At 45.3% G+C, this 11,800-nt stretch overlaps 1 protein-coding gene across 1 annotated transcript in view; it reads left to right on the top strand.

Moving 5' to 3' along the window:
• LOC311106468 (potassium channel subfamily K member 2-like) overlaps nucleotides 1-4,418 on the top strand; it is a 47,421-nt gene extending 43,003 nt beyond the window's left edge. Inside the window, exon 7 of the mRNA XM_084148803.1 lies at nucleotides 2,652-4,418. Coding sequence (XP_084004929.1) covers nucleotides 2,652-3,002 — 351 coding nt within the window. The 3' untranslated portion in view covers nucleotides 3,003-4,418. The remainder of the gene's footprint in view (nucleotides 1-2,651) is intronic.
• The last annotated feature ends 7,382 nt before the right edge of the window (nucleotides 4,419-11,800 follow it).

The raw sequence follows: 11,800 nt of genomic DNA on the forward strand, positions 1-11,800 counted from the left end.
GTGCGAACTCCGGGCGCACCAGCATACAGTCTATGGGAGGGTCTGGGTGGGCGTCTGTCCACGGTGGCGGCTCTGGCCCTGGTCGTGGTCCCCACCCCACCTTAGTCACTATCCGCTTCCGTAGCCTCCTCCATATGACCACCCCCCAACTAAACCCCACTGGATTAAGGGGCGGCACCGGACTAACGGGCAGCACCGGACTAAGGGGCAGCACCGGACTAAGGGGCAGTACCGGACTAAGGGGCAGCACCAGGATAAGGGGCAGCACCGGGCTAAGGGACAGCACCGGACTCAATGGCGGATCCTGGCTGGCTGGCTCTGGCGGATCCTGGCTGGACGGCTCTGGCGGATCCTGGCTGGACGGCTCATGGCTGGCTGAAGGATCTGGCTGCTCATGGCTGGCTGACGGATCTGGCTGCTCATGGCTGGCTGACGGATCTGGCTGCTCATGGCTGGCCGACGGATCTGGCTGCTCATGGCTGGCCGACGGATCTGGCTGCTCATGGCTGGCCGACGGATCTGGCTGCTCATGGCTGGCCGACGGATCTGGCTGCTCATGGCTGGCTGACGGATCTGGCTGCTCATGGCTGGCTGACGGATCTGGCTGCTCATGGCTGGCCGACGGATCTGGCTGCTCATGGCTGGCCGACGGATCTGGCTGCTCATGGCTGGCCGACGGATCTGGCTGCTCATGGCTGGCTGAAGGCTCTGGCTGATCCTGTCTGGCGGAAGGCTCTGGCTGATCCTGTCTGGCGGAAGGCTCTGGCTGATCCTGTCTGGCGGAAGGCTCTGGCTGATCCTGTCTGGCGGAAGGCTCTGGCCGATCCTGTCTGGCGGAAGGCTCTGGCTGATCCTGTCTGGCGGAAGGCTCTGGCTGATCCTGTCTGGCGGAAGGCTCTGGCTGATCCTGTCTGGCGGAAGGCTTTAGCGGCTCCGGTCTGGCGGACGGCTCTGAAGGCTCATGGCAGACGGGCGGCTTATGCAGCGCTTGGCAGACGGACAGTTCAGACGGCGTTGGGCAGACAGGCAGTTCAGGCGCCGTTGGGCAGACGGGCAGTTCAAGCGCCGTTGGGCAGACGGGCAGTTCAGGCGCCGTTGGGCAGACGGGCAGTTCAGGCGCCGTTGGGCAGACGGCAGACTCTGGCCGGCCGAGACGCACTATAGGCCTGGTGCGTGGTGCCGGAACTGGTGGTCCCGGGCTGAGGACACGCATCTCAGGGCTAGTGCGGGGAGCAGCAACAGGGCATGCTGGACCCTGGGGACGCACATAAGGCCTAGTGCGTGGTGCCGGAACTGGTGGTCCCGGGCTGAGGACACGCATCTCAGGGCTAGTGCGGGGAGCAGCAACAGGACGCACAGGACTCTGGGGACACACAGGAGGCTTGGTGCGTGGTGTAGGCACTGGTGGTACTGGGCTGGAGCGGGGAGGTGGCGCCGGAAATACCGGACCGTGCAGGCGTACTGGCTCCCTTGAGCACTGAGCCTGCCCAACCTTACCTGGTTGTATACTCCCCGTCGCCCGACCAGTACGGGAAGGAGGAATAACCCGCACCGGGCTATGTAGGCGAACCGGGGACACCATGCGTAAGGCTGGTGCCATGTAAGCCGGCCCGAGGAGACGCACTGGTGGCCTGATGCGTTGGGCCGGCTTCATGACATCCGGCTCAATGCTCAATCTAGCCCGGCCGATACGTGGAGCTGGAATGTACCGAACCGGGCTATGCCTGCGTACAGGAGACACCATGCGCTCTACTGCGTAACACGGTGTCTGCCCGTACTCTCGCTCTCCACGGTCAGTCCAGGGAGTAGGCGCAGGTCTCCTACCTGACTTCGCCACACTCCCTTTTAGCCCCCCCCCAAGAAATTTTTGGGTAGTACCCACGGGCTTCCAGCCTCGACTCCGTGCTGCCTCCTCATACCACCTCCTCTCGGCTTTAGCTGCCTCCAGCTCTTCACGAGGGCGGCGATATTCTCCCGGTTGTGCCCAAGGACCCTTTCCATCCAGTATCTCCTCCCAAGTCCATGAATCCTTGATAGGCGTCCATAACTCCTGTGTAGGTAGGTCCTGTTGCCGCTTGACACGCTGCTTGGTCCTTTTATGGTGGGTTTTTCTGTCACGATCGTCTATAAAGGGAGCAGACCAATACGCAGCGTTGCGAGTGAACATGATGACTTTAATTAAGAAAGCGCGTAACTACAAAACAAAAGACGAAAGTGAAGTCCACAGTGACAATGACTGAACTTGGAACAAAAACCCACAATTCCCACAGGAAAACAATCAGATTAAATATGGCTCCCAATCAGAGATAACGAGCCGACAGCTGACACTCGTTACCTCCGATTGGGAGTCATTGACCAAACCTAGACATAAACCCCACAGAACTGCAAACATAGAAATACACCCAAAACCCAACATAACCAAACCAAAACCCAACAAAACAAATACACCCTGGCTCAAATATAAAAGTCCCGGAGCCAGAGTGTCACATACAGTACCAGTCAAAACTTTGGACACACCTACTCATTCAAGGGTTTTTCTTTATTCATACTATATTTGAATATGTCAAATACATCAGGAATTCTTGATGAATCTTTGGAAAGTCACATCCCTCTCTCTCTCTTTCTCTCTTTCTTTATCTATCTTTCTGTAGGTGGGGGAGTTCCGGATCCATGCAGCAGAGTGGACGGCTAACGTGTCGGCTGAGTTCAAGGAGACACGGCGTCGCCTGAGCGTAGACATCTCGAACAAGTTTGAGCGTGCCGCCTCCATTAAGCGTAGACTGTCCTCAGAGCTGGGCCTCAACCCCATCAACCAGGAGATGACCCCGGGCAGGAGGACGCTGTCCGTGAACCTGGGGCCAGGGGATGAGAGGGAGGCATACCCCAACCTGGCCCTCTCCCTCACTCCTGTCCCTGGAGCCCTGGCCCGCAATGGCAGTGGACTCTACCTGAACGGACTCAGTCCGGACTACGCTGAGGTAGCCATCATAGAGAGCCTCTAGTGATGAGACACCGGGGTTGTGGAAGGAACATGGAGGTGAGACACATTTATGGTCTTCAGTGGAGATCATTAAGTGAGACTAACACACACACTTGCGTGTTCATGGTCACACTTGTGCTCATTGGTTAAGAGGCTGGTTGGAGAGACAGATAGATACTTCAAGCTGAGATCTCAGGCCTAGGTGAGTTTTCAGATTCACACACATGCACACACACATATTCGTCAAAGGAGATGAGATGCATACACATACTAGGCTGTGCAGTAATCGATTGAGTGCTGTGAGGGAGAGAGACACACAGGTCGATCATCACATAGATCAACGATCACAAACAAACACACACACATACTAATTGATGGAGCTTGTGGAGAGACACACACATTAATACTCCCACTCCACCTGAAAACACAGAGAGGCTCTGAAGTCTGTATCAGATGAAGAGGTTCTTCACTGTCCAACACTGTATCATCCAAGATGAAACTTTCTCTAGCGCCTTTTACCCAACAAGTGTTAGGTTCTCACCAGGAGGCAACAATAATCACCAAACTTACGGAGCATTCAGTTGATGTATTTTGAAGATTGTGTCTTTTTCATTTCAGTTTACACATTTGTATGGTTCATGTATTGAGACTACTAGTGCTGCATTTCTTTGATGCCTTGCTTTCACCAATGACACCTCTTACAGTTTTAAAGCAGAATGATTGGATCCTTTTTGTTATCTTCAAGAAGGACTTGAAGCTTTTTACCTAAGGAATATTCCTAGTGCCTTAAATGATGGAAGAACACTTTGAACCCTTTTTTGATTGCCAGTGCATGTTGGACTGAGTCTATGTATCTGGGTCGTTATCAAGTCTTAATTCTTACTCAAGCAATCCTTGAGAATATTTGTACATTAATATATGTCTTTTAGAGAACACAGCAACACATCAAGTAACAAGGAGAAGGTGCATGGAAGGATATTAACTTTTACCTTTTGAAATGGAGTTTTAACAGAAGACAGAGAGGGAGATACAAGCATCTCTCCTATTGGAGCTGGACTGATTGACATATGGGGATATTTCTGACCTCTGTCTGTCTGTGTGTCAACCATTTTGTCCCTGTTACTGTCCCAGTGTCCCCTGCCTGCAATGGCGACTTTGTCATTCAGGCGCATCACTGATAGAATGTCACTCTCTTCCTTCTACTCCCCCTGTTCCCCTCCTCTCCTCCTCATCCCTCTCCTCCTCTCCTCCCACTCATAGACAAATGTAGACACTCTATTTATCAAAGAGAGAGTGGTCCTACATAGGCATATCAACCATTCACCTCTATGGTTGCCTTCAGTAACTCTGTATCCCAACAACTCATCCATTTATGTGGAAATACTAAGGTAAGATATGTCTTGATCTCACTGTTAAGTCCATCAAAAGCAGAAGTGATCTGCACACATAGTACAAAGACTCTAAGATTATTCTTTGGTTGGTTTTCTTAACGCAGCGGGGGGAGGGAGAGGGGGTGTTAAACACAGACATTTTGACTAATGCTTTGTCATTAAGTCCCTCACTTGGTCTGTACATCACTATTTCTGGGGTTAAACAGAATTCTCATCATAAAAACCCTATTCCTGTGTCCACCTCTGAATAACAGTATGCTATCTAAGCAGAGCTCGAGGAGGACAAAGCTTATATCATGGAGTTCCATAGTGATGAATACTTCTCAATGGGTGGTTGGTGTGGAAGGCAGATTAGGGAAATAGCTTGGTAACCTCAAGGTTAAATCGGGCTTCTCACCTCTGACAGGCTATTCATCATGTTGGATAGAATATATATATTTGGGACATACATATACTGTATTTTCTTATACAAATCAGGCCCATTTTATGCATGTTGGCTTTTTGAAACTCACTGTTTATTCTGATTGGGTGTGTGGGTAATGGCCGTGGTTATTGGCATGGTTATGGGCGTGGTTATGCAATGTGTTATGAGGCTGAGGGGAGACGCAATGAAAAAAGTACTTCTATTGTTACTTCAATGAGAGGAGATGCAATGAAGAAATGACTTGGATTGTTACTTTAATGAGGGGAGATGCAATGAAGAAATGACTTGGATTGTTACTTTAATGTGTCTTCCTGTATTTTTTATTCTATGCTTTCTTATATTTCCAATCATGTTTTTAATGTAATATTTTGCCAAAACGTCACACATTTACTTCTCATGTGCATCATACAATACAGTACAAAGTGTCTTACAAATGCCCATTTCATCAAGAAACCAGGTTTAATTTTGAGCAGAGTAATGGTTGTTAACTAAAAGTATGGATGTTTGAAGGATGAGAAAGCAGCCAGGTCACCCGTGATAAAAGTCAGTATTTGACGTCCATCCATGTCTGCGGATTTCGTGAGATGATGTGGAAACCGGCCATTAGGAGCAACAGTGAGCGCTGTAACCTTCAAGTAGGTTTCGGTTTTGCTAGGGCATTGTGGACAGGGATGGCGGATGGGTGTAAGCATCTGCCTCTAGTGCTAATGGTTGCATGTTTGAATCCAGCGATAGAAAGTTGTTTTTGAGATTTGGTATAGGCTTAAAAAGAAAATCGCGTTCATCCATCTGCCTCTAGTGCCAAAGGTTGCATATTCAAATCCGGAGATAGAAAGTTGTTTTTTAGATTTTTGTTTTAAACCTATCCCAAACCTTAACCCTTACCTTAACCATTCATAGTTAATGCCTAACTTTAAGATTTTGGAGTTAATTCCTAAACTTAACCCTAACCTTAAAAATTCAGAGTTAATGCCCAAAACGGAACCTTAAACACTTTGAAATTTGACGTTTGAGAAACATGAATAAACGTCTAATTCTGACGTGAGACTGTGAGAGCATGTTGGAGAAACAAATCTGAGCAGGCATCATTGCCATTACGGCACTAGTTTATGTGTACAGTATAAAATTGAATCATGTGTTACTGGGGGGGAAAGACAGCCAATGACAGGTTTGTCCTATTTCCAAGAAGTGTCCTAATACTCTTAAATGGTGTATTTTCCTTGTCTCCTTAGCTTTCCTTCATGACCCCTGACGTCAAAGGACTGCATAGGTTTCCCCCATAGCATATAATCTGCCATATCCTATCAATTCAAGTGATCATGACGAACAAGGAGACGAGGATACAGTAGAAAGCTATTTATCAGTATTGGGACACAGTCCATTATCAGTGTGGTTATGAGGGAGAATGCTCACACAGCTCAGAGCAGAGGCCCATGGGAGTTCACTCGCCCAGGCTGTTGTATGATGAACAGGCACTGTAAGGAGTCCTGTCACCACGAGAAAAACTAGCGCGTCACATTATATAAGCATATCTACAGCCCACGGGGTGATTCAGAGTGTGAGTGTGAGTGTGAGTGAGTGTGTGTGTGTGTGTGTGTGTGTGCATACATGTACTGTATGTGATCATTACATAAATTTTCCATCCCCCCCTGAAGGATCTTGGTAGTGTTTTTCAAGGGTAAAGACACGTCATGATCACGTCTGTGGTTTGCATCAATGTCCAGACTCAAGCATTTTGAATTTATCTCAGCCGTTTATATAGAAATGGATTTTGAGACTCATTATGAATGTAAACATGCTCATGATCTAACATTGTGATGTATGTGTGCCCGGAAGCATTCAAGTTGTCTCAATGATTACAACGTATATCAAGAGAAAAGAACAGTTAGTTCTTTCATTTATTTCTAATAAACCGATGTGTATATAACACCATGTTGCATATTACTTTATTTGTTATTTCTGGACTACTGCAACTCGCTGTTGGCTGGCCTCCCTGCCTGTGCCATTAAACCCCTACAACTCATCCAGAATGCCGCAGCCCGTCTGGTGTTCAACCTTCCCAAGTTCTCTCACGTCACCCCCCTCCTCCGCACACTCCACTGGCTTCCAGTTGAAGCTCGCATCCGCTACAAGACCATGGTGCTTGCCTATGGAGCAGTGAGGGGAACGGCACCTCTGTACCTTCAGGCTCTGATCAGTCCCTACACCCAAACGAGGGCATTGCGTTCATCCACCTCTGGCCTGCTGGCTCCCCTTCCTCTGCGGAAGCATAGCTCCCGCTCAGCCCAGTCAAAACTGTTCGCTGCTCTGGCACCCCAATGGTGGAACAAGCTCCCTCACGACGCCAGGACAGCGGAGTCACTCACCACCTTCCGGAGACATTTGAAACCCCACCTCTTTAAGGAATACCTGGGATAGGATAAAGTGTTCCTTCTAACCCCCCCCCCAAATTGTAAAGTGGTTATCCCACTGGCTATAGGGTGAACGCACCAATTTGCGAGTCGCTCTGGCTAAGAGCGTCTGCTAAATGACGTTAATGTGCCCTTGAGCAAGGCACTTAACCCTAATTGCTCCTGTAAGTCGCTCTGGATAAGAGCGTCTGCTAAATGACTAAAATGTAAATGTAAATGTAATGTTTGTAGATGCATATTTCCAGCTGTGCTTTGCTTCCAGTAAGACGTTTGGACGACAATTTTTCCATTCAGCGTGAAATGTGTTAACGTCGACGTGTAAATTCTTCAGACCACGACAACCTTAAAGTTTTTTATATGAAGTACTCACAAGGTCAATGCTTTGTTCCTGCACAGAAAGCAACACCCATAGCTTGAAGAATGCAATTAACTGGAAAAGGAAACTCACTGTGACCAAATAAAATGTACAGACTAACAGTATACTGTACCAAGCTTTCAGTCTCTAGACCCTGGCCAGATACAATACAATACATAAAAGGGTGTTATTGCAGATTGCTAGATGGCATACTGTAATGTCAGTTGTAAATTCAATAACTAATGCTTGTGATTCTAAACCTAGCTGGTTGTCCTTTGTTCTGTATAAATCCTTTCTGAAAATGGCCGTGCCTAAAATGAAGAAGAACATAGACCCTACTGTAGCTTTGACCAAACTGCTATAAGCTTTAAGTCTCCTTCAGATATCATTGTGAGTGGGGAAGGCAATCCTCAGTAAGATGCTGTGATTATTATCTAATAACAGGTTTGGGTTTCTGAATCACAGATGTGAGGCGGGAGAACATGTTCTATGTGACCTCACAGGTACAGGATACAGAGCCTAATCATCCAAAAAGAACATTGCATTAGCAGAAAACTTGAGATGATTAGAACATACTGTATGTTCCTATACCTGCACCATACAAGTTGAAGTTGCTAGATTACATAGATTACATAGATTACATGATTGTAATCAACACCTATTCACATGCAAATTATATACTGTACTGCATATGCAAATATGTCCTTAAAGGGTCGCCATTGTATATTTATTGTATGCGTCACTTACACGCAAGGCGACTCAACTAGGCTAAAGGCCTATTGTGTTGGTGTATACTCTTTATACGCAAAGGTACTCCCTGCTTCCATGTCTTAAATATACAATATGTCATCATGCCAGCTGGATGAGAACCCCAGACCGTCTCTATTATCATGTAGAAATCAGCCATATTTAGTCTGAGAGACGATGAACGGTGTATTGACAACCTTTACCATAATATGATGTGACACATTATTTAATGATTGTAAAGAAGTGTGACACTGAGCAGCTCCTCGCCCTGGCCCTGTCCACAGAGACAGGCCTAATGAGACACAGATGCTCAACCTCAGCTGCCTTACTGTTCAGTATGAAGACAGGCCCCATACTGAACATGCCCTTCAAATGGAAGTCAGTCAATCTCTCTTTGTGTTGAGTGGCATTGAGAAGTGCTGCAGCCCATAGAGTGATGTACAGTGTATTCGGAAAGTATTCAGACCCCTTTACTTTTTTCCACATTTTGTAACGTTACAGCCTTATTCTATAATTGATTAAATTATTTTTTTCCCTCATCAATCTACACACAATACCCCATAATGACAAAGCGAAAACAGGTTTTTAGATATGTTGGCAAAAAACAGAAATACCTTATTTACCTAAGTATTCAGACCCTTTGCTATGAGACTCGAAATTGAGCTCAGGTGCATCCTGTTTCCAAGGATCATTCTTGGAGATGTTTCTACAACTTGATTGGAGTTCACCTGTGGTAAATTCAAATGACTGGACATGATTTGGAAAGACACACCTGTCTATATAAGGTCCCACAGTTGACAGTGCATGTCAGAGCAAAAACCAAGCCATGAGGTCGAAGGAATTGTCAGCAGAAAATTTGTGGGCAGAACTGAAAAAGCGTGTGCGAGCAAGGAGGCCTACAAACCTGACTCAGTTATACCAGCTTTGTCAGGAGGAATGGGCCAAAATTCACCCAACTTATTGTGGAAGGCTACCCGAAACGTTTGACCCAAGTTAAACAATTTAAAGGCAATGCTACCAAATACTAATTGAGTGTATGTAAACTTCTGACCCACTGGGAATGTGATGAAATAGATAAAAGCTGAAATAAATCATTCTCTGTACTATTATTCTGACATATAATATTATTTAAATAAAGTGGTGATCCTAGCTGACCTAAAACAGGGAATCTTTACTAGGATTAAATGTCAGGAATTGTGAAAAACAGAGTTTAAATGTATTTGGCTAAGGTGTATGTAAACTTCCGACTTCAACTGTATACATACTTGACATACCACACTACATGACAATCCAAACACACACGCACAAATCAAGCCTTCATTTCCTATCTAGACTTGATTGAATGACTGATTGAATGATTGAGTGATTGACTGAGTTCTTCATGCGTTTGTACTCTGTGACATCAGACTGAAAAGGATGCGTCAGGCTCAGTCAGACAAGATGGTGTTAGATTGAGAGATGTTAGAGCTGTGTGTGTGTGATTCTGCTCATAATTGGACTCTTGGATTTTGTTCTTTAACTATTACCTCCTTTAGTTATGAGACAGGGTCTGCTAAGCAAGATGCAGTCCATTGATATAAAACATTTCCCAGCCACTGCTTCCAAACCCGGAGGAGGCAAGCCACGAGAAATGCTAGCACAGTGACACTTGCTATTGCCAAACTGTCTCGTTAGGAAAATGCAATACCATGCAGTCATATAGCACAAGCAACAGAGCATCTCATGAAATGGAGAGTATATGGTTTTAAGTTCTCATCAATGGTCTTTGTGAGGTAGCTTTAGGCCACTCAAACTGTTTCAGAGTAACTTTATTGATGACAATAAAGACAATAGGGTTCACCAAATTCCAAGTTCCAAGAAATGAGAGGAAGATATATGTTTTATTCAGAGAAAACCTCTGACTGTCACTGCTTTCATCCTCTACAGACGATAGCCTCAAGATTCAGTTAATGGTCACTGCAGCTCAAATGGAGGGGAAAAACACGGCTTGATGAATTTTTTATCTCACAGGCCAGAGTTTGAACGCTGCAAATCTAATCAATAACTGCAGAGAACAACAGTAAAACAACAATAAACAAGCAGTAAAACTCATGCAGCAAGGTACATCACATTTTTTTAAAGACCAATAAAAGCTAGTGGTTTGGAAATGTGGTATTAGATTTGTGGTATAATATAAAACCTCTTTACACCGGTTTGTGTCAAGAACAGCACCGCTGATGGGTTTTTCACACCCAAAGGACATCCAGCCAACTTGCACAACTGTGGGAAGCATTGGAGTCAACATGGTACAGCAACCCTTGTAGAGTCGATGCCCCAACGAATTGAGGCTGCTCTGAGGGCAAAAGAGGCAACTCAATATTTGGTAGGTGTCCATCATTTATTGTACACTCAGTGCCTTTAGAAAGTATTCATACTGCTTGACTTATTCCACATTTTATTGTGTTACAGCCTGAATTCAAAATGGATGAAATCTTTTTTTTTCTCACCCATCTACACATAAAACCCCATAACGACAAAGTGAAAACATGTTTTTAAACGTTTTTGCAAATGTATTGAAAATTGAATACAGAAATATCTCATTTACATACACTACCGTTCAAACGTTTGGGGTCACTTAGAAATGTCCTTGTTTTCGAAAGAAAAGCAATTTTTTTGTCCATTAAAATAACATCAAATTGATCAGAAATACAGTGTAGACATTGTTAATGTTGTAAATGGCTATTGTAGCTGGAAACTGATTTTTAATGGAATATCTACATAGGTGTACAGAGGCCCATTATCAGCAACTATCAGTCCTGTGTTCCAATGGCACGTTGTGCTTGCTAATCCAAGTTTATCATTTTAAAAGGCTAATTGATCATAAAAGAAACATTTTGCAATTAAGTTAGCACAGCTGAAAACTGTTGTGCTGATTAAAGAAGCAATAAAACTGCCCTTCTTGAGACTAGTTCAGTATCTGGAGCATCAGCAATTGTGGGTTCGATTACAGGATCAAAATGGCCAGAAACAAATAACTTTCTTCTGAAACTCGTCAGTCTATTCTTGTTCTGAGAAATGAAGGCTATTCCATGCGAGAAATTGCCAAGAAACTGAAGATCTCGTACAACGCTGTGTACTACTCCCTTCACAGAACAGCGCAAACTGGCTCTAACCAGAATAGAAAGAGGAGTGGGAGGTCCTGGTGCACAACTGAGCAAGAGGACAAATACATTAGAGTGTCTAGTTTGAGAAACAGACGCCTCACAGGTCCTCAACTGGCAGCTACATTAAATAGTACCTGCAAAACACCAGCCTCAACGTCAACAGTGAAGAGGCGACTCCGGGATGCTGACCTTCTAGGCAGAGTTGCAAAGATAAAGCCATTAGAGCTGTGAGTCTTTCTGGGGAAATCTCTATGAGCATTCCACACCTGGATTGTGCAACATTTGCCCATTATTCTATTCAAAATTCTTAAAATTCTGTCAAATTGGTTGTTAATCATTGCTAGACAAC

Source organism: Coregonus lavaretus (assembly GCF_964263955.1).
Source record: "Coregonus lavaretus genome assembly, chromosome: 31".
NCBI classification, from domain to species: Eukaryota; Metazoa; Chordata; class Actinopteri; order Salmoniformes; family Salmonidae; genus Coregonus; species Coregonus lavaretus.